Below are 24,024 nucleotides of genomic sequence, written 5' to 3' on the forward strand. Positions count from 1 at the left end.
GGGGCACTATTCCTCCCACGAATACCAATGATGGGGCACTGTTCCTCCCACTGACACCAATGATGGGGCACTATTCCTCCCACTGACACCAATGATGGGGCACTATTCCTCCCACTGATACCAATGATCGGGCACTATTCCTCCCACTGATACCAATGATGGGGCACTATTCCTCCCACTGATACCAATGATGGGGCACTATTCCTCCCACTGACACCAATGATGGGGCACTATTCCTCCCACTGATACCAATGATGGGGCACTATTCCTCCCACTGACACCAACAATGGGACACCATTTCTTACACTGAACCCAAAGATGGGGCATTATTCCTCCCATGAAAACAAATTTTTATATTTTACCAAAAAACGTGGGATAATATTGTATTTGTTGGCACTAAAATAAATTTTTGCCCATTTCTTCTGAAAATATACGTTTGATAAATAACTGCGCAAATGTCGTGTGACGAAAAAAATTACAGCTACCACAGTTTTATTCTCCAGTCTCTGCATTTTGGAAGATATAAACTTTTTTTTTGTGTGTGTGTGTGGGGGGGGGGGGGGGTTGGAGGTAACAGCACTTTCTAGCAAACAATACTGATTAACACGTGTGCAAACATTTTTCTCAATTGCCGCGGCAGGCAAGTGGTTTATGAATTTGTTTGGTTTTGTTTTATCAGAAAGCCATCCAGCTCCATCAGTTGATTGCGGTGGGGGAAAGCTTGATGTGTTCATATCAAAATGTTTGCTGGAAAGAAATGGTTATAACACATCAGGAATACGTCTGCAAAGTTCCACATGTTTGGCTGGTAGAGAGATTGTGAATGGCGCGGCGCAGATGACTTTTCACCGACCGCTGATGAACAACGACTGCGATGATATTGTGGAAGTAAGTCTCAGTTCTACCGCTTGGCTATGTATTATAGAAGACCACCAGTAAAGGGGAGGTATAAAAAGAGGAGATGGCTGGCGACCCTACCAGTTACTTTAATGCCGGAATTTTGGTGGCAACAATATTCAGGCTGATCTACCTCTGGAAGTGTTGCCACCATAATGTGCTTGCTCTTCTTCCTTTCTCTGTTCTGTCCCATTCAGCTTCCAGCTGACCATATTGCAGACAGCAAGGCCAGCAATGGACTTTCAGGGCAGGGGCGGACTGACAACTCATGGGGCCCCCGGGCAATAGGGGATCATGGGGACCCTGTGTCCTTGCCCAAACTGAAAAAAGCCTATGAAAAAGGTGCCAAGGGCATCTCATGGGGCCCCCTACTGACCCTGGGCCCTCGGGCAGTGCCCGAGTTTCCAAATGGTCAGTCCGCCCCTGGATCAGGGTGAATGATTGACAGCTCTTCTTCCACTCCCGTGGGAGGAGGAGAGGAAAAAGTCCTGCCCACTGACTCAGTCCATGCAGAGCAGAGAAGCAAAGCAGTCACATGACAGGCACAACCAAAATTTTAATAAAGGTCCTCCAGGAAATGTGTAATTTACCATGTGATCTACATGTAGCACAACCCCCTCAGGAAGGGCTTCTCTTTCTCAGAGAATAGGTGCAGATACTCCCCTTTCTAACTCACCTTTTTGTCTCCGTCCCCTGAGCGCCATCCCTTAGTTTCACCTCTACTCAGTACCGCCCCTTTTAGATCCTTGCCCCCCCCCACAATAATGAAGTCCCACAACAAAATACCATCCCAGCCTCATTATACCTCCTGCAGTAACAACAGATCTCCCAGCAGCCAGCATTAAAAGACCCTCCAGTAGCCAGCAACAGAAGACCTCTCCCTCAACAGTAGATCCCTCTCAGAAACATTTGACCCCCACCAACATAACCCCCCCTGCAACAATATATCCCCATGCAAAAAAAGGATCCCCTACAGTGACATTAGATCTCCTAGCATTTTGGTGGCAACAATCTTCAGGCTGATATACCTCTGGAAGCGTTGCCACCATAATGTGCTTGCTCTTCTTCCTTTGTTCTGTCCCATTCAGCTTCCAGCTGACCATATTACAGACACCAAGGCCAGCAATGGACTGTTCAGGGTGCATGATTGACAGCTCTTCTTCCACTCCCGTGGGAGGAGGAGAGGAAAACGTCCCGCCCACTGACTCAACCCATGCAGAGCAGAGAAGCAAAACAGTCACGTGACAGGCACAACCAAAATTTTAATAAAGGTCCTCCAGGAAATGTGTATTTTACCATGTGATCTACATGTAGCACAACCCCCTCAGGCAGGGCTTTTTTTTCTCAGAGAATACGTGCAGGAACTTCCCCCTCCAACTCACCTTTTGTCTCCGTCCCCTGAGCACCATCCCTTGGTTTCATCCCTACTCGCCTCCCAGTACCACCCCTTTTAGATCCCCCCCCCAATAATGGAGTCCCAAAACAAAATACCATACCAGCCTCATTAGACCCCCTGCAGTAACAACAGATCTCCCAGCAGCTGGCATTAACAGACCCTCCAGTAGCCAGCAACAGAAGACCTCTCCCTCAACAGTAGATCCCTCTCAGAAACAATTGTCCCCCACCAACATAAGACCCCCCCGCAAAAATATATTCCCCCACTAGCAACAATATACCCTCATGCAAAAAAAATTCCCCTCCAGTGACAATAGATCCCCTAGCATCCAGCATCAACCAGCACAGCCCAGCACCCCTTGCCATTACATACCTTCAGTGCTGGAGGTGCCGGATGTGTTCTTACTGAAAAAAGCCCTGCCCTCCGAATTCGCTGAGTTTTGGGTCCCCCTATAGTTCTGCACAGCCAGGCAACACACATTTTCTTCACACTTGCACACTGGAGTGTGTAAACAGTCCTTGTGCTTGGTTTTTGTGTTTTATTAAGGGGTATTGAACTTGGATGGGGTTGAGGGGTGTATGGGATGCCCAAAAAAACTGCAACTTGCCGTCCGCCTGCTGTTTATAAACGGCAGGACGGCGGCACTCCAGGGGCGGGTTGCCGTTCATAAACGGCACCCGCCATTTCTAGCTGTGCGCGCTCCCTGGGCACGCGCAGCACCACGATCCGGTGCCCGCTGTGTCCTCCGGACACAGTGAAACACTGATTGTCGGACGGGACTTCTGTAGGAGGTCCCGACCATGTGATCACTGATAGGCCAATCAGTGATCACATGCAAAGTAGTAAGCAAGATGTCACTTGTGACTTCATTGCTTACTACGTGTGAAATCTGTGACTGATCACAGAGGTCACATGGTACAGGGCTATTCACAACAGCCTTGTACCATGTGACAAGCTGTGACCAATCACAGCTCACTCAGTATTTCTCAATGGCTGCAAGAATGCAGACAGAGAGAAAGAGAAATGATTGCTTTTACATCCTATATGGGTGTAAAAGCAATCACTGTAAAAAAAAAAAAACCTTCATCACCCCCCACAAGTAGTACAGTGTCACCATGGTGACCCTGTACTGCTAGGGTGACAGTATGTAAAAAAAAAAAAAAACATAAATAATAATATAAAAAAAATAAAATAAAAATGTAAAAAAATGTTTAAAAATTGTAATTTTTGGTTATAAACTAATTTGGCTTTTTTTTTTTTTTTACTAAAAAGATAACGGAATACATTTCGGCCAAGATTTATGATGAAAGATTATTTATTGCAAAATTTTATAAGAAAAACACTTTTTTTCAAAATTTTTGGACATTTTCATTTACATAGCAAATAAAAATTAAAATCCCAGCAATTAATAAATACCACCAAAATAAAGCTTTATCTGTCTCAAAAAAATGGTAAAAAATTCATATGGGTACAGTGTTGCATGACCGCGCAATTGTCATTCAAAGTGTGATAGCGCTGAAAGCTGAAAATTGCCCTGGACTGGAAGGGGGTGAAAGTGTCCGGACTGGAAGGGGGGAAAGTGTCCGGACTGGAAGGGGGGGCGAAAGTGTCCGGACTGGAAGGGGGGGCGAAAGTGTCCGGACTGGAAGGGGGGAAAGTGTCCGGACTGGAAGGGGGGAAAGTGTCCGGACTGGAAGGGGGTGAAAGTGTCCGGACTGGAAGGGGGGGGAAAGTGTCCGGATTGGAAGGGGGGGAAAGTGTCCATACTGGAAGGGGGGGAAAGTGTCCGTACTGGAAGGGGGGGAAAGTGTCCGGACTGGAAGGGGGGAAAGTGTCCGGACTGGAAGGGGGGGAAAGTGTCCGGACTGGAAGGGGGGGAAAGTGTCCGGACTGGAAGGGGGGGAAAGTGTCCGGACTGGAAGGGGGGGAAAGTGTCCGGACTGGAAGGGGGGGAAAGTGTCCGGACTGGAAGGGGGGGAAAGTGTCCGGACTGGAAGGGGGGGAAAGTGTCCGGACTGGAAGTGGTTAAGGACAAATGCCTTCGCGACTATGTACAAGTCTCTTTACATCAAAAATCTCTTCTTGGAGAGCTCTCCAGATTCTCCTGGCATACCAACCCAGACCCCAAATTAATCTTTCTCTTCACCCAGCTGCCTGAAGGAATCCCTGGGCAAGGGGATCAAGAAGCTGCCGCTTTAAAATGAATAGTCCCAGGTGAAGAGGTAGTCAGGTTTCCCACCAGAATGCCCTCTCCCCTTACCTAGCCCACGGGGTGCACGATTCAGTCCTCTCCTGTAAGATTGTGGGTTGGCGGCTGCCTTCAGGCCTGCTTGAAGGAAAATCTCCCTCTTTGCCCCTTTTGTCCAGAACCGCCATCTTTAATTGAGATCTGGCACATGTGCAGATACGCATTGAGGCACTGTCAGGTCTACAGGACCTAAAGAGATGCCAGCGGCATGTGTGTGCGCATGCACCAGATCTCCAACATGTGTAGATTCATCGCCAGTTCATGCAAAAGGTGTGCAAAGTCTTACCATTTGTTTTCCGCATGATGAGTAGAAAAGTCTGTCTTTGCCAGCTTGCTTTTTGTTTTTTACATTTGTGGAAGCCGTAGTCCCTCTGCAGAGGTCTGACACCCTCCACCCTGCTGAGTGAGAGTTAGAGCTCTCCAGTCAGCTGGGAACCAAAGCTTTGCTGATTGTCTCAGCACGGTGTATGCAGGGATGTATTTACCACAAGGCAAACAAGGCATTTGCCTAGGGCGGCATTTTTCAGGGGGGGGGGGGCAGCAGCATTTTGCAGGGGGGCAGTGCTGTCCCCTGAAAGAATTAATGGAAGAAGGGACACACGCAGAACAGGGACCAGGTGGGAACTGAGAGAGGCTGTGGGCTGCTTGATGGTGTATGTAGAACCTGACTTGTTCCTGGAGATGCCCAAAGCTGTGAAGGTGAGTGTCTTATCTCTTGCCGGGGTGGGGGGTAGGGGGTTGCCTGGTGGTAGTGGAAGGCTCTTTCGGGTGTGGAGGGGGGGGCTGGGGTGTTGTTGGTCAATGTCCATGGGGGGAGGGAGCCTAGGGCAGCACGAAACCTATATACACCACTGGGTGTATGACATACCTCTGCAGAGAGATCGCTGCTTCCACATAAAGAGCAATGGTCCTGCAGTATGCTGGCAGGGGACAGGCTTTTTTTTTAAATTCAGGCTGTGGCTTCTTCCTAAAGAAATGCAAGACTTTGAATATCCTTCTGTTCTTATTACCTGGCATATATTTAGCTGATTTAAAGTTAAGTTTGGCTTTGAAAATTTGCCTTTGCACAGTTCACATTGGTGTCGTAATTTCTCTGTTTCCCAGTTTAATGTCTTTTGTTTTATTTCTTTACAGCTAAATTCGACCCATGTGACATATTGGAACACATTGTATATTTTCGCCATCACAACTCCACTTCAAACGCGAGAAGATCTCGCTGTGAATGTTTCCTGCTCTTACCCGCTGAGATTAAATGTTCCGCCTTATACAACACTGAATCCAATACTTGGGTAATGATTGGGAATGGGCAAAACTCAAAGTCTTCATTTCTCTAAAATGTTTGCAAAAATCAGGAGATTTATGGTGAAATAAACCGTAGTCAGTGGGGAATGAGAAATAAGGGGGTTCTGATGGTTTTGTAAGGGTGCAGTGGGCTTTGGACATGTGCGATTCGTTTCATTATGAATCAGAATTCGAACACAATTTTCGTTATTTGGAAATTCGGATGTTCCTCAATTTGTGAATCACAATAGTAACAAATTTAAATCAATCTGAAATAGATTATGTAGCACTACCCCCCCCCCCCCCAGCCAGGCACAAAGTATTTTCCACTGTCAGGTCCACACACAATTTTGCTCGCTGTCTTCAGAGACCAGTCTGTTGTTTTTGGAGTTCTATTGTAGAACTGTGGATAGAGATTGGGAACTTTGGTAGGATACTCCAAGATTAGAACTATTCACATCAGAGGACATCTAACTGACCTCTTGGGCACGGTTGAAGTCCTTGCTGAAAGCAGATAGCAGACTTCTCTGTGGCAACAAGCAGGTTGGAGTTGAGCAAAGTCCCATGCAGTATCAACAGTTCGACAAGCTCTTCAAAACACTGGCCCATGTTCCCTTTTCTCAGACTCATGCTGACTATCAAGCACCAGAGGGGTAGCAAAACAGAGTCCTCAAGATCTATGTGTCTGTACTCACAATGCCCAAGGACAGAATGGTAGCTTGCTTCCAATCTTCCAAGCGATACCCTCCAGTGATACTGTCACGTACCTTGGTTGAAGGCCAAGTTGACAAGAGGGCTTCCCTTGCAGCTCTGGTCTGAGTACCCCTGAATGTGGTGACAGAGGTGCAAGGCTCAAAGAAGCATGGGTGCTGATATCTTGATAGCAGGTGACTGCCACGATCAGGGATGTAGTCAAGGTGAGCCAGGGTCACACACAGTGAGACAGCAGCGTGGTCAGGAGGTAGGCCTGGACGGTACCAGGTTAGCAAGCAGAGCAAGGTCCAGTAGTGAGCCGGGGTCAGCACCAGGAGATCAGGCAGAGAGTAGTCAGAGGCAAGCCAAGGTCAGCACCAGGAGATCAGGCAGAGAATAGTCAGAGGCGAGCCGAGGTCAGCACCAGGAGATCAGGCAGAGAGTAGTCAGAGGCAAGCCAAGGTCAGCACCAGGAGATCAGGCAGAGAGTAGTCAGAGGCAAGCCAAGGTCAGCACCAGGAGATCAGGCAGAGAGTAGTCAGAGGCAAACCAGGGTCAGCACCAGGAGATCAGGCAGAGAGTAGTCAGAGGCAAGCCAAGGTCAGCACCAGGAGATCAGGCAGAGAGTAGTCAGAGGCAAGCCAAGGTCAGCACCAGGAGATCAGGCAGAGAGTAGTCAGAGGCAAGCCGAGGTCAGCACCAGGAGATCAGGCAGAGAATAGTCAGAGGCAAGCCAAGGTCAGCACCAGGAGATCAGGCAGAGAGTAGTCAGAGGCAAGCCAAGGTCAGCACCAGGAGATCAGGCAGAGAGTAGTCAGAGGCAAGCCGAGGTCAGCACCAGGAGATCAGGCAGAGAGTAGTCAGAGGCAAACCAGGGTCAGCACCAGGAGATCAGGCAGAGAGTAGTCAGAGGCAAGCCAAGGTCAGCACCAGGAGATCAGGCAGAGAGTAGTCAGAGGCAAGCCGAGGTCGGCACCAGGAGATCAGGCAGAGAGTAGTCAGAGGCAAGCCGAGGTCAGCACCAGGAGATCAGGCAGAGAATAGTCAGAGGCAAGCCGAGGTCAGCACCAGGAGATCAGGCAGAGAGTAGTCAGAGGCAAGCCGAGGTCAGCACCAGGAGATCAGGCAGAGAATAGTCAGAGGCAAGCCAAGGTCGGCACCAGGAGATCAGGCAGAGAATAGTCAGAGGCAAGCCGAGGTCAGCACCAGGAGATCAGGCAAAAGGTAGTCTAAGGGAAGCTGAGGTCAGAATCCACAATCCACAAAGAAAGGTGAGGAGCAAGCCAGGTCAGCAATGAAAGATCATTCAGTACAAACAGGAACACGGGTCACAGGAAGCTGAAGAACATCCAGCGATTAGTACACAGTAGAGTCTCCTTTAAATAGGCAGCTTGGCACCAATGCGGGAAGACATGCGTGCCGATGCGTAATGGTGCATAGAAATGCCCCTACATGCCAGTGCATGTTGGATATTAGCCTGGGCTTGTCTGTGTGCTGGTACATGTACAGGAGCATTAGCTGCAGAAGAATCAGCATTAGCTGCACAGGTTTCCTGACAGATACCAGACAGATGACTCCCCTCAGTCAGCCTACTGAAGAACCAGGGTCACTCTTTCTAGCTTCAGGCCCTCAGGTCGCCCAACTGAGGCCCGCATGGCAGCAAGTGCCAGGTGAGGCAAGCCTGCCTCCTTCTTGGTTTGGTGCAATCCTCTCTAGGGAAAGACCCTCCTGCACACCATGTGCTCCCAGAATGTAAATACCACTCCCAGCATGCAAAGGGGCCAACTTCCCCTGCAATTGGTCAGGGCTGCATCCATGTTCATGCTGCTCATTTGCCTAGCTCCCACCCAGGTTCTGGAAGGCTCTCGTTGCTTTCAGAAGGGGGGGGGGGGCTCAAGACAAACTCACACAGCACCAGAACATCATGAGCAGGCCTTACTAATCCATCTCAGCCTCTCTGGTAAGCAGAGAGACACAGCTATACTGTCCGAACTCTACAAATCCCAGCGCCTACCCAGGAGCAGGGGCGTATTTACCACAAGGCAAACAAGGCACTTGCCTGGGGCGGCATTTTTTAGGGGAGCAGCGCTGCCTCCCTGAAAGAAGGGAGGGAAGAAGGGACACACACAGCATGGAGACCAGGTGGGATCTGAGAGAGGCTGTGGGCTGCTTGATGGTGTATGTAGAGCCCGACTCTTGTTCCTGGGGATGTCCGGAGCTGTGAAGGTGAGTGTCTTCTCTCTTGCCGGAGTGGGGCATTGTCAGTGTATAGGGGGAGGTGGTGGGTGGGGGGGTTGTTGGTCAATGTCAGGCTCTCTTTATGGGGGAGGAGGGTGTTGGGCGGTGTCAGGGTCTCTCCATGATGGGGGTGGGGAGTCGATTTTCGTATTGCCTAGGGAAGCACAAAACCTAAATACATCCCTGCCCAGGAGGGTGTGACATCATAATGGCACAAATTATACAAATTCGAAAATGAATTCTGTCTGGGACCTCAGTGTCTTCCTGATGGCTCTTTCTAGAAATCTGCCCCAGGGACCCTTCCTACACAGGGGTCTCCTCTAGCAGGACTGGACCCAGGAACTCTGATCTCGCTGCCCAGGCTTTAGACTCTTTAAGGGCTCTCCGACAACTTGCCAGGCACGCCACCCCAGTGATTGGCTGGAGTCCCAAAAATATTCAGGCCACGCCTGTTTTTAGACTATGGACAATAAAATATTTTCATATTCTGGGCAGCACATTGACTAAATGATCAGCACTTCTGCCTGGCAGTACCAGGGGTTGCTGGTTCCAATCCTAACCATGGCACCACCTGCCTGGAGTTTGCATGTTTTCCCTGTGCCTGTGTGGTTTCTTCCGGGTACTCCGGTTTCCTCCCACACTCCAAAGACATGCTGGCAGGTGAATTGGCTCCTGTCTAAATTAGCCCTAATATGTGTACGCAGCGCTGCTGTTAGAAACCACAGGATCCCTTACAGCCTACCTGACAGGCCCCTCAAACTATGGGGCCCCATACAGCCAACCCAACAGGCCCCCCCATCCTCAAACACAGTTTATTATGCTTCAGTTATGAATGAACACAGTTCGGTACCGATCACTCATTGTGTTCATTCAGGAAAGGAAGGGGCTGGTAAATTATAGGAACCAATCCCCTGTATGTCTCTTTCTGCAAACTATCACTTACCTCTGTAGCTGCGTGTTCAGTGAAGTAGTTCATCTTTAACCACTTCCCGTCCGGCCCATGTACATAAACAGCTGGACGGGAGCAGTGCAGGAGCGGGTGGCTGTTTATAAACATCCCCCTGCATTCACTGCCTGTGCAAGCTCCCTGGGAGGACATAGCAGAACACTGCTGTACAGGTCCTTTGTGCGAGGTCCCAATCATGTGATCACTGATTGGCCTGGAAGGGGGGGGGGGGGGAGTGTCTGGACTGGCAGGGGGGGTGAAAGTGTCCGGACTGGAAGGGGGGGGGGGGGAGTGTCCGGACTGGAAGGGGGGGGGAAGTGTCCGGACTGGAAGGGGGGGAAAGTGTCCGGACTGGAAGGGGGGGGGGGGAAGTGTCCGGACTGGAAGGGAGGGGGGAAGTGTCTGGACTGGAAGGGGGGGGAAGTGTCCGGATTGGAAGGGGGGGAAGTGTCCGGACTGGAAGGGGGGGGAAAGTGTCCGGACTGGAAGGGGGGGGAGGTGTCCGGACTGGAAGGGGGGGAAAGTGTCCGGACTGGAAGGGGTTAAAGATGATAATGGAGACTCTGTCGGGTTCCGGCACCCCCTGCTTGTGTTCATTAGAGGGACGGCAGCCTGCCAAGATCCTGCTGCCGTTGGAAATAGGGAGACGGGAGCTGGGAGCTCATTCCTCTTGTTGTGCGTTAGATTCGTTTCTCCACAATGCCTGTAGCTACAGAGGGGACTGTGGGCCTGTTTTAAAATGTTTTAACCGCTTGTTTAAAATATGGAAATACTTTCGTTTGAAAGGTTCACCTAAAAGTTCTGTATACTGTGTGTTCATGCTGTATCCATGAATGCGCTCATAGTTACTAAGATTTCAGTTTATATTGTGCTTTTTTTTTCTCTTTTTTAGATCCGCATTGATAGGACTCTCTGGAACAGGTGTTTACTACACTGTACACATGGCAGCTTATAGCGATGTTGAATTTTTGACCTTACTGCCAGAGAATGACCCGATATATCTGGACAGCACCGTATATATTTTGGTGGCTCTTCCGTACCTGGATGGCAATATATTTAAAACCAAAGTGGTGAGGATGTATATCTCCTCCGGAGAGTCGGACAGCCCACAGTATCTGCTAATGGATGGGTAAGTACACAAATATATTTAGAAAAAAAATGATATACAGTATGTGACCTATATTTACAATACATTGGCCTGTGCTAATATATTTTAACATGTATTTTAAAAAAATAAATAAAATTTAACCACCTTCCGCCCACCCTATAGTACAATGACGGGCGCAAGGTGGTTCTCTCGTTCTGATAGGACCTCATATGACGTCCTACCATTCTCACTGCGCATGCGCGGCTCAGGGAGAGGGACACAGCGGATCACGGAAAGAGCCGAAGATGTCGGCTCAGTCATGTGATCAGCTGTGTCCAATCACAGCTGATCACATGTAAACACGGAAATGCCAGTTATCGGCATTTCTCTCCTCTCGAGCTGTCACGCTGACAGAGGAGAGGAGAGCTGGTAATCGGCTTTCCGTGGAGGGGACATGTACACTGATCATCAGGGCACTGATGATCAGTGTAGCCCTAGAAGTGCCACCTGTCAGTGCCCATCAGTGCCACATGCCAGTGCCCATCAGTGCCACATCAATGCCACATATCAGTGCATACCAGTGCACATCAATGCCACATATCAGTGCCCATCTGAGCTGCCTTTCAATGTCACCCATCAGTACCAGTCAGTGCCACCTATCAATGCCAATCAGTGCCACCTATCAGTGCTGCTAATCAGTGCCACCTATCAGTGCTGCTAATCAGTGCCACCTATCAGTGCCAGTCAGTGTCGCCTATCAGTGCGCATCAGTGCCAGTCAGTGCTGCCTATCAGTGCCAGTCAGTGCCGCCTAGCAGTGCCAGTCAGTGCCACCTATCAGTGCTGCCAATCAGTGCCAGTAAGTGTTGCCTATCAGTGCGCATCAGTGCCACCTATCAGTGCCAGTCAGTGCCGCCTATCAGTGCCAGTCAGCGATGCCTAACAGTGCCAGTCAGTGCCGCCTATCAGTGCCAGTCAGTGCCGCCTATCAGTGCCAGTCAGTGCCACCTATCAGTGCCAGTCAGTGCTGCCTATCAGTGCCGCCTATCAGTGCCATATATCAGTGTCATGTATCAGTGTCATGTATCAGTGATGCTTTTCAGTGCCCATCAGTGATGCCTGTCAATGCCCATCAGTGCCACCTACCAGTGCCTCCTCATCAGTGCCCATCTGTGCAGCCTATCAGTGCCCATCACTGCAGCCTCATCAGTGCACATCAGTGAAGGAGAAAAATCACTTATTTACAAAATTGTATAACAAAAACTAAGAAAAAACTTTTTTTTCCCAAAATTTTCAGTGGTTTTTGGTTTGTTTAAGAAAAAATTTAAATCCCCGAGGTGATTAAATACCACCAAAATAAAGCTCTATATGTCTCAAAAAAATGATAAAAATTTCATATGGGTACAGTGTTGCATGACTGTGCAATTGTCATTCAAAGTGTGACACCGCTGAAAGCTGGAAATTGGCCTGGGCAGGAAAGGGGTAGAAGTGTCCGGAAGGCAGGAAGGGGGTAGAAGTGCCCGGTAGGCAGGAAGGGGGTAGAAGCCCCCGGTAGGCAGGAGGGTGGTAGAAGTGTCCAGTAGGCAGGAAGGCTGTAGAAGTGTCCTGTAGGCAGGAAGGGGGTAGAAGTGCCCGGTAGGCAGGAAGGGGGTAGAAGTGCCCAGTAGGCAGGAAGGGGGTAGAAGTGCCCTGTAGGCAGGAAGGGGGTAGAAGTGCCGGTAGGCAGGAAGGAGGTAGAAGTGTCCTGTAGGCAGGAAGGGAGTAGAAGTGCCCTGTAGGCAGGAAGGGGGTAGAAGTGCCCGGTAGGCAGGAAGGGGGTAGAAGTGCCCGGTAGGCAGGAAGGGGGTAGAAGTGCCCTGTAGGCAGGAAGGGGGTAGAAGTGCCCGGTAGGCAGGAAGGAGGTAGAAGTGTCCTGTAGGCAGGAAGGGGGTAGAAGTGTCCTGTAGGCAGGAAGGGGGTAGAAGTGCCCTGTAGGCAGGAAGGGGGTAGAAGTGCCCGGTGGGCGGGAAGGGGGTAGAAGTGCCCTGTAGGCAGGAAGGGGGTAGAAGTGCCCTGTAGGCAGGGAGGGGGTAGAAGTGCCCGGTAGGCAGGAAGGGGGTAGAAGTGCCCGGTGGGCAGGAAGGGGGTAGAAGTGCCCTGTGGGCAGGAAGGGGGTAGAAGTGCCCGGTAGGCAGGAAGGGGGTAGAAGTGCCCTGTGGGAAGGAAGGGGGTAGAAGTGCCCGGTAGGCAGAAAGGGGGTAGAAGTGTCCTGTAGGCAGGAAGGGGGTAGAAGTGCCCGGTAGGCAGGAAGGGGGTAGAAGTGCCCGGTAGGCAGGAAGGGGGTAGAAGTGCCCTGTAGGCAGGAAGGGGGTAGAAGTGCCCGGTAGGCAGGAAGGGGGTAGAAGTGCCCGGTAGGCAGGAAGGGGGTAGAAGTGCCCGGTGGGCAGGAAGGGGGTAGAAGTGCCCTGTAGGCAGGGAGGGGGTAGAAGTGCCCGGTAGGCAGGAAGGGGGTAGAAGTGCCCGGTAGGCAGGAAGGGGGTAGAAGTGTCCTGTAGGCAGGGAGGGGGTAGAAGTGCCCGGTAGGCAGGGAGGGGGTAGAAGTGCCCGGTAGGCAGGAAGGGGGTAGAAGTGCCCGGTAGGCAGGAAGGGGGTAGAAGTGCCCGGTAGGCAGGAAGGGGGTAGAAGTGCCCGGTAGGCGAGGGGTTAAATATATTTCCTAAAGGCATATATTTAAAAAAAATTTTTAACATATAAAAAAGTAATTTTAACATATATTTTTATATATATATTAGAAAATGCATTCTAAAAATGTAGATTAACCTCTTGGCGCCGGCCTAAAACAAATGTTCGGCCTCCCGGCGTCTGGGCCTATTTATTATTGGATACGTTTTATAGCATAAAGTAAAAAATATTGTGTTTTTTCCTTAATTTTAGGTCTTCTCTAATTCTCTTTCCCAGCCAGTGTCATTAGTACAGTGACAGTGTATAGTATTAGCACTGATCACTGTGTTAGTGTCACTGGAGATGTCACTGTCATTTAGTCAGTCCCCCCCCCCAGCATCAGTTAGTGTCAGCTTGCCTTCCGCACTATCACAGTTCCACTATAAGTCCCTGATTGTCACCATTACTAGTATCAATAAATAAATAAATAAATACAAATTCATATATACAGTGGGGATGGAAAGTTTGGGCACCCCAGCTAAAAATTTGTATTAATGTGCATAAAGAAGCCAAGGAAAGATGGAAAAATCTCCAAAAGGCATCAAATTACAGATTAGACATTCTTATAATATGTCAACAAAAGTTAGATTTTATTTCCATCATTTACACTTTCAAAATAACAGAAAACAAAAAAATGGCGTCTGCAAAAGTTTGGGCCCCCTGCAGAGTTAATATCTTGTACTGCCCCCTTTGGCAAGTATCACAGCTTGTAAACGCTTTTTGTAGCCAGCCAAGAGTCTTTCAGTTCTTGTTTGAGGTATCTTTGCCCATTCTTCCTTACAAAAGTCTTCCAGTTCTTTGAGATTTCTGGGCTGTCTGTCACGCACGGCTCTTTTAAGGTCTATCCATAGATTTTCAATGATGTTGAGGTCAGGAGATTGTGAAGGCCATGGCAAAACCTTCCGTTTACGCCTCTTGATGTAATCCCCCCGTGGATTTCGAGGTGTGTTTAGGATCATTATCCATTTGTAGAAGCCATCCTCTCTTTAACTTCAGCTTTTTTCCCAGATGGCATCAAGTTACCATCCAAAGTTTGCTGAAATTTTATTGAATCCATTTTTCCTTCTACTCGTGAGAAGTTCCTTGTGCCACTGGCTGCAACACAACCCAACACAACAATTTTTGGGTCTTTTTTTATCTATATCTCAAAAAATAAAAAACCCCCAGTGGTGATCACATGCCACCAAAAGAATGCTCTATTTGTGTAAAAAAATATACATTTTGTTTGGGTACAGCGCTGCATGACTGCGCAATTACCAGTTAAAGCATCACAAATAAATAGCATAAAATGGCCTGGTCGTGAAGGGGGTAAAATCTTCCTGGGCTCAAATGGTTATGATTTGCCGGAATAATATTTTTAGTCCAGGCTTTGCAATAAAGAAAACTGAAATATTTTTATTTTTCTATCTCCAGGTGCCCAACTGATAACCTGACCACTGACATAGTGACTGTAATATCGAATGGAATCAGCAATGAATCTCGATTCATAATAAAAGGCCTGAACTTCACCAATTTGATTGGGCTCAGGCTGTCTGCTGATGTTGAAATGTGTACAGAGAACTGCACTTTGGTAAGACATGCCGCCATTTTGGAAGATTCTTTATGATTTTTATATCTAAAAAAAAAAGTTTGCAGATTTTTGAAGTTTGAAGTTTTTGAAGTTTGCAGATGTTAAATCTGTAAGGAACATCAGCTAAAAATTGTGGTTTCCCTTTAAATTGTACGATATTGGTAGCAGCGCGGTGGCTAAGTGGTTAGCACATCCACCTAGCAGCACAAGGGTCATTGGTTCAAATTCCAACCATGGCACTGCCTGCATGGAGTTTGCATGATCTCTCTGTGCCTGCGTGGGTTTCCTCCCACACTCCAAAGACATGCTAATTGGCCCTAGTATGTGTATGTATAAATGTGAGTTAGGGACCTTAGATTGTACGCCCCTTGAGGGTGGAGAATGATGTGAATGTACATAATATACACTCATCAGCTACATTATTAGGTCCACCTTCATAGTACTGGGTTGGACCCCCTTTTGCCTTCAGTCTTCGTGGCATAGATCCAACAAGGTGTTGGAAACGTTCCTCAGAGATTTTGCTCCATGTGATATGATGGCATCACGCAGTTGCTGCAGATTTGTCGGCTGCATATCCATGAACTGTTGATACAAGGCAAGATGAATCCACCACACCATGACACCACCATCACCAGCCTGAACCATTGATACAAGGCAAGATGGATCCACCGCACCATGACACCACCAGCACCAGCCTGAACCATTGATACAAGGCAAGATGGATCCACCACACCATAACACCACCACCACCAGCCTGAACTGTTGATACAAGGCAGGATGGATCCACCACACCATGACACCACCCCCACCAGCCTGGATCATTGATACAAGGCAGGATGGATCCCCCGCACCATGACACCACCAGCACCAGCCTGAACCATTGATACAAGGCAGGATGGATCCACCACACCATGACACCACCACCACCAGCCTGAACCGTTGATACAAGGCAGGATGGATCCACCACACCATGACACCACCACCACCAGCCTGAACCATTGATACAAGGCAGGATGGATCTCCCACACCATGACACCACCACCACCAGCCTGAACCATTGATACAAGGCAGGATGGATCTCCCACACCATGACACCACCACCACCAGCCTGAACCATTGATACAAGGCAGGATGGATGCATGCTTTCATGTTCATGCCAAATTCTGACCCTATCATCTGAATGTCGCCCCAAAATCCAGACTCATCAGACCAGGAAACATTCTTCCAATCTTCTATTGTCCAATGTTGCTGATCCTGTGTGAATTGTAGCCTCCGTTTCCTGTTCTTAGCTGACAGGAGTGGTACCCGGTGTGGTCTTCTGCAGCTGTAGCCCATCTACTTCAAGGTTGGACGCGTTGTACCTTCAGAGATGGTATTCTACATATCTTGGTTGTAACGAGTGGTTATTGGAGTTATTGTTGACGTTCTATCATCTGGATCCAGTCTGCCCATTCTCCTCTGACCTCTGACAAAAACAACAAAGCATTTTCCTCCACACAACTGCCCCTCACTGGATATTTTCTCTTTTTTGGACTCTTCTCTGTAATCCCTAGAGATGGCTGTGCGGGAAAATCCCAATATATCAGCAGTTTTTTAAATATTCAGACCAGCCTGTCTGACACCAACAACCATGCCACGTTCAAAGTCACTTAAATCCCCTTTCTTCCCCATTCTGATGCTCTGTTTGAACTTCAGCAAGTCGTCTTCACCACCTCTAGATGCCTAAATGCATTGAGTTGCTGCCATGTGATTGGCTGATTAACAATTTGTGTTACTGAGCAATTGTACAGGTGGACCTAATAAAGAGGCCAGTGAGTGTGTACGTAGAGCGCTGAGTAAATTGATGGCTCTATAAGTACCTGTAATAAGCCATCAATAAACACATGTGCTTTGTTTACAGGACTGCAGCTCCCAAACCAACTCAACAGGCCTGCAGGGCAATGCAGCTACTGTCAGTGTCCTACTACCTACAAGTATGTATTCATTTATTACCACAGTGCGTTCATGGGATGATCGTGTTCCAATGTATGTGTTTAGTTTGGCTGGTGTTTTATATTGACTTGTTACATTGTATATATTCATAAGATTATTGACTTGTTACATTGTATATATTTGAGATATCATTGATTTGCTACATTGTATACATTTGATAGATCACTTATCATTTTTCACATGCCAGCTTGACATAACTACATATAAAATGTAAGATTACTGACTTGTTACATTGTACACATTTTAAATCTCATTTACTTGTTACATTTCACACATTTGTAAGATTATTGACTTGCTACATTGTATATATTTGAGATATTATTGATTTGTTACATTGTACACATTTGATAGATCATTGATCCTTTTTCACATGCCAGCTTGACATAACTACACATAAAATAACTACATATAAAATGTAAGATTTGTAAGATTACTGACTTTTTACATTGTACACATATGAGATATCATTGATTTGTTACATTGTACACATTTGTAAGATTATTGACTTGTTACATTGTACACATTCGAGATATCATTGATTTGTTACATTGTACACATGTGTAAGATTATTGACTTGTTACATTGTACACATTTGAGACATCATTTATAATTTTTCACATGCCAGCTTGACATAACTACATATAAAATGTAAGATTTCTGACTTTTTACATTGTACACATTTCAAATCTCATTGACTTGTTACATTGTACACATTTGTAAGATTATTAACTTGTTACATTGAACACATTTGATATATCATTGATTTGCTACATTGTATACATTTGATAGATCATTGATCATTTTTCACATGTTAGCTTGACATAACTACATATAAAATGTAAGATTTCTGACTTGTTACATTGTACACATTTGTAAGATTCTTAACTTGTTACATTGTACACATTTGTATGATTAACTTGTTACATTGTGTACATTTGATAGATCATGTATCATTTTTCACATGCCAGCTTTACATAACTACACATAAAATGTAAGATTACTGACTTGTTACATTGTGCACATTTTAAATCTCATTTACTTGTTACATTTCACACATTTGTAAGATTATTGACTTGCTACATTGTATATATTTGAGATATTATTGATTTGTTACATTGTACACATTTGATAGATCATTGATCCTTTTTCACATGCCAGCTTGACATAACTACACATAAAATAACTACATATAAAATGTAAGATTTGTAAGATTACTGACTTGTTACATTGTACACATATGAGATATCATTGATTTGTTACATTGTACACATGTGTAAGATTATTGACTTGTTACATTGTACACATTTGAGACATCATTTATAATTTTATTAGCTTTATATATTTTTTATTATATAATTTTATTATATTAAATTAATTTTAATATAATAGCTTGACATAACTACATATAAAATGTAAGATTTCTGACTTGTTACATTGTACACATTTGTAAGATTCTTAACTTGTTACATTGTACACATTTGTAAGATTATTAACTTGTTACATTGTGTACATTTGATAGATCATGTATCATTTTTCACATGCCAGCTTTACATAACTACACATAAAATGTAAGATTACTGACTTGTTACATTGTGCACATTTGAGATATCATTGATTTGTTACATTGTACACATTTGATAGATCATTGATTTGTTACATTGTATACATTTGATAGATCATTGATCATTTTTCACATGCCAGCTTGACATTACTACACATAAAATGTAAGATTTGTAAGTTTGCTGTCTTGTTACATCTGACACAGACGTCTATGCAAATTGCACCAAAAGTAGCGCATGCACCCCTTTAGTAATTGGTGCGGATCTGACCAAGTCAGAACCGCGCCAAAATGACCGCTATAATTGCGCACAATAGAGTGTGATTTTGGCATATGATTTACAAGTTGCATGGCATGCCAAGTCGCACCCGATGTCACCGCGGTGTAAAGCCTCTTTGGCCAAAAAAAAAAGGAAACCCGTTAGAATGAAGGATCAATAGGACAGGTTTGGCAGAGGTGTTGGCTGCGCCATGCTAGGCCACCAATGGCAACCTACCTCACCTAGGTGGCTGATCGCTCAGTCTCAGTATTGCAGCAGATCATTCAGGATCTGCATCAGCGCTCGGCGCAGCGTCTTCGTTTCTCTAGCTCCAGGTTCACGTGCTCAGAGGCCGAGCCACTTGGAGGGAAGCCCGCTGGCTCTGGAGTGTATGGCGGCATCCATGGCGGCATCCTTGGCAGCATTCTGTCCCTGTCCGGGTCATGGATAAAGAAGTGTCTCTGAACTTCAGCCTGTCAGCCGCTGGCACCCCACAAAGCCGGGTCCTGGAGGTGAAGTCCCAAAAGGGACACAAATCTGATAAATGGACGGATGGTAAGTCATTTTCTTGAATAGATTTCTTTTTTAATATTTATACTTTTGTTTCCTTTTTTTTTTCTTTTTTTCTTGGTGTCAACGTGCTTTTTTTTTACTTTTCTTTTAATTTTCTGCTAAACTTTGTCCATATCCCGATGTCTTGTAATAATAGACAGCCCCCTGCAGGGCTTATCAGAGAGGGTGTCCACCATGATTGGCACCGCTGTGCTCTTACATGGTGCCGGCCTTGTGGACATTCATCTCCAGAACCAAGAGAGGCAGGCAGGTGGGAGAAGCTCTCGTCTCGTCCTTTCCATGGTGAGTATTATAATTGCTGTTCATCTGCCGGCCTTCCATCTGTTTATTAGGCTTTTTCTTATTGCTTCCTCTCTATCTGGAAGGCAGACAACCCCCTGATCCCACCAATGGCCTCTTAGCTTGCTTTGCCCATCTACTTTCCCGTCTTCCCCTTTATTTATAACCCTCCATGCCTTTCCCCTTCTCCAAAATGCCCCCCTACCCAAATCCCACTTTCATTAAGCATCCATCCATCTTTCCCTCCATCCCTTCATCCATCAATCCCTCCATCCCTCCTTCCATCATTCATCCATCCATCCTTCCATCATCCATCCACCCATCCATCCATCCCTCCTTCTATACATCCATCCATCCCTCCATCCCTTCCATCCCTCCATCCATCCATTCTCCAAAGAGAATTCTTCCTTTTGCAAAAAAATATAATACATGCACCCCCTGATCACACCAAATGCCCTTTTAGCTCTCTCTGCCCATCTACATTCCCCTTTATTTATAAACCTCCATGCCTTTCCCATTCTCCAAAATGCCCCCCCCCACCCAAATCCCATTTTCATTAAGCATCCATTCTTCCATCCCTCCATCCATCTATCCTTCAATCCTTCCATCCATCTATCCTTCCATCCATACTTCTATCCATCCATCCCTCCATCCCTTCCAACCTTCCATCCATCCTTCCATCCATTCTCCAAAAATAATTCCGCCTTTTGCAAAAAAAATATAATACATGCACCCCCTGATCACACCAAATGCCCTTTTAGCTCTCTTTTCCCATCTATGTTCCCCTTTATTTATAAACCTCCATGCATTCATGTCTTTCCCCTTCTCCAAAAGGCCCCCCTACCAAAATCCCACTTTCATTAAGCATCCATCCTTCCATCCCTCCATCCATCCATCCATCCATCTTTCCATCCATTCATCCTTCCCATCCATCCCAGAATTTATATGGCTTATCTCAGCTGTTGGAAAAAAGTGGGTGTAGAGTTGAAATTACACACAGCAGAACTCAGTGAGGGGATCTCTGAGCTGATTGGAGGAAGGGACACACCCTCCTTCACACAGCACACAGGAACAGAGCTGAGGCTGTCAATCACAGGCTGTGTGCTGGAGCTCCCTCCCCGTCACCATTTATCTCTTGGTGTCAGGAAAACTTGTCAGAAGTGACTCATGCTGATAGCAGAGGAAGGAGGCCGCAAACAGAAATGACACTCAGTGCTCTGGACTGAGACAAGTACACACTATAGAGGGAGATGCTTTGTTCATATTTCATGTCTGAGGTTTACAGGCACATTAATGTACACATACCTGTGACTGGATGACGTGGCTGTTTTGGTGGAGCCTTGCTTGGCCACACAGAAGGCAATGGGGAGAATAACTCTTGGATTCTGTAAGGAGGGGGCGGTTTTGGGGTGGGGCCTGCAGACCCAGAACATGATGCTTGGTCACAACGATGGACTTAACTTTTAAATTCATGTATTCTGCTTTTTATATTTAATTTTTTTTTTCTTTGCCTAGAATTAGGAATCTGTGTGATGGGCGAGTTCTACACATTCGCTCTGATTAGGACAACATTTATATCATTCTGGTTTCCCCGATGTTTGGTCCATCAATTGAATAAAAAAACGAAGGCAAAGGATAAGGTAACACAGTAATTCTGTATTCGTCTATTTTCTTCAGACAGAAATGACACTCAGTGCTCTGGATTGAGACTAGTACACACTATAGAGGGATGTGCTTTGTTCCTCTTTCATGTCTGAGGTTTACAGCCACTTTAAAGCTAATGTACTGATTGTTAACCCCTTCACGCCTGAGGGTAAAACAAATCCTAATGCCTAAGCACAATTTTACAACGTTGACCTGTGTTAGTAAAACCGTCCATATCATCACAACTACTTCGTACATCCAGGCGGATTATACAGCGTTTTTTTCAGGACAAATTGGGCTTTCATTTGGTGGTGAATGGTAATGGAGATCTCATGATTTTTTTTATTATCAAAGGAAGACTGGCCCAAAATAGTAAAATAAAAATATATTTTTTTAATGTAGCTGTGTATTTCTTGTTACTACCATAACCGACCACCAAAGGACAACCCAAAATATATTTTCCAGCTCCTGACGATCGCAGCGATACCATAGATGTGGATGTTATTTGTTGTTTGTACCCGGAGTACAGCCCAGAAACAATAGTGCACATTATTTATTTTTTTCCCCAAAACACACTGACACCAATACCAATTAAAAAAAAAAAATCCTGACCTTTTAACCTTGACCTTTGAACCTCAAATTGACCTAAACACTTCCCCTGGCACTGAACTAGATCAAGCTTTGATCTAGGTATTTTTTCTTTATTTTTTTCTTTTCTTTTTTAATATTTATTAATTTTTCTTTTTTTTTTGAAACAAACATTTTTTTCCCTCTATGCCAGGAGTTTGAGAGATACAATGTATCTCTCTCCTCCATTCATAGAGAGAAAAAAAATCCAAGGGGGACTGGGCGGTAGTGACTGATTACTGTGATAGCCAATCAGAGGCTATCACAGCGATCACGTGACCCGGAATCGGGAGTCCTGGGTCCCATTCATTAGAACGGGGGCTCTCAGTGACACCGCGGTAATTGTGCTGGAAGCGTATTGTGCTGCGTGCTCCCAGCAGAAATACAGGTACGAAAAGAGCCCATTTCTGTGAGGCCGCATATTTGTGTGATGTCGGTGTCAAGGGGTTAATAATATGAAAGTATTTCTTGCCGCCCTATAGAAGATATATTGCCACAGGGCGGCAGAGGTGCACAAAATCACGTACATATACCTGATTTCGCATTTCCAGGTAGGGGGCGTGCCTAAGCCACACGAGCGAACTACCTGCGTCTCTATTCGCAGCCTCGGCTATCAATCACTGGATCTCGGCCGGTAATTACTCGCCGGCACCTGGTGATCAAGGAGCATTACCAACGGAGGGAAAGAACTGTATGTAAACAATACAGATCTCTCCCATGTCAGCTCCTGCACACTGCTTTGTATGCCTAGCAGCATGTTTACAGTGAAAGACACACACAGCACACAGTTAACCCTTTGATCACCCCACATATTAACCCCTTCCTGCCCAGTGCCATTTGTACAGTGTTGGTGGTTTTTATAAGCACTGATCACTGTATTAGTGTCACTAGGGATGTCAGTGACACCACATCAGTTCCACCCCGTGTCAGAATGCCCACCGCAGTCCCGCTATAAGTCGCTGATTGTGGCCATTATTAGTAAAAATAAAAAAAAAAATCCCATTATCTATACCGGCATGTAGACACGATAACTTTCACGTAAACCCATTAATTTACATGTAATGGGATTTTTATTTAGCAAAGACACAGAGTGGAATACATTTTGGCTGAAATTTATGATGAAATTTGATTTTTTAAATTTTCTTACTGGACATGTTTAATAACAAAAAATATTTTTTATTTCTCAAAATTGTCGATCTTTTTTTTATAGCCCAAAAAAATATCAAAAATGTACAGGGGATCAAATACCACTGAAAGAAAGCTCTATTAACGGGCAAAAAGGACATACAATTCATTTGGGTGCAGAGTTGCATGACCGCGCAATTGTCAGTTAAAGTAACGAGGCACCATATTGCAAAAAAAAAAAAAAAAGACCTGGTCAGGAAGGGGGGGGGGGGGGGGCTAAACCCTCTGGAGGGCGGGGGGTTACTATCAAAAAGTCAAACAATATATTTTTTTCTCAAAATTATCAGGTTTTTTTTATAGTGCAAAAAATAAAAACCGCTCAGGCGATCCAATACCACCGAAAGAAAGCTCCATTTGTGGGAAAATAAGGACATACATTTCATTTGGGTGCAGCGTTGCACTACCGCGCAATTGTCAGTTAAAGTAACACAGTGCTGTATCGCAAAAAATTGCCTGCTCAGGAGGGGGGGGGGGGGGAATCCTCAGGAGGATGAGGGGTTAAAGGACAAAATGTACCTATAACAGGTTCTCCTACCCTGAGTGCTGCCTATTTAGTAAAATATCCACTTTCAGCCGGATCCTGCTAATACAGGCCATACATGGTTTGAATTGCAAACGATTTTTCGTCCGAAAATCAAAAATGTCGTTCGCTCGGTAATCCAATGGCGCCATCATTGATTTCAAAAATCGGCCGACCGAGTCATAAAGGTCACCCCATATAACAGGCGAAACTTCGGTTCCTTCCAGGTTGCGGCTAATGCGCATATTCTTTTCGGAAAAACGATCGTACGATTTGACCATCAATGAGTCAAAAATCGGGAAAGTGTCCGGACTGGAAGGGGGGGGGGGGGG

At 46.1% G+C, this 24,024-nt stretch overlaps 1 protein-coding gene across 1 annotated transcript in view; it reads left to right on the forward strand.

Moving 5' to 3' along the window:
* Window positions 1-24,024, forward strand: part of LOC149434534 (uncharacterized) — a 103,402-nt gene that overhangs the window by 74,055 nt on the left and 5,323 nt on the right. The window contains exons 18-22 of the mRNA XM_089663670.1: window positions 680-888; window positions 5,676-5,830; window positions 10,592-10,828; window positions 14,899-15,055; window positions 16,956-21,356. Coding sequence (XP_089519796.1) covers window positions 680-888; window positions 5,676-5,830; window positions 10,592-10,828; window positions 14,899-15,055; window positions 16,956-17,114 — 917 coding nt within the window. The 3' untranslated portion in view covers window positions 17,115-21,356. The remainder of the gene's footprint in view (window positions 1-679; window positions 889-5,675; window positions 5,831-10,591; window positions 10,829-14,898; window positions 15,056-16,955; window positions 21,357-24,024) is intronic.

Source organism: Staurois parvus, unplaced genomic scaffold (genome assembly GCF_062004578.1).
Source record: "Staurois parvus isolate SC_StPar_1 unplaced genomic scaffold, SC_StPar_1.0 ptg001743l, whole genome shotgun sequence".
NCBI classification, from domain to species: Eukaryota; Metazoa; Chordata; class Amphibia; order Anura; family Ranidae; genus Staurois; species Staurois parvus.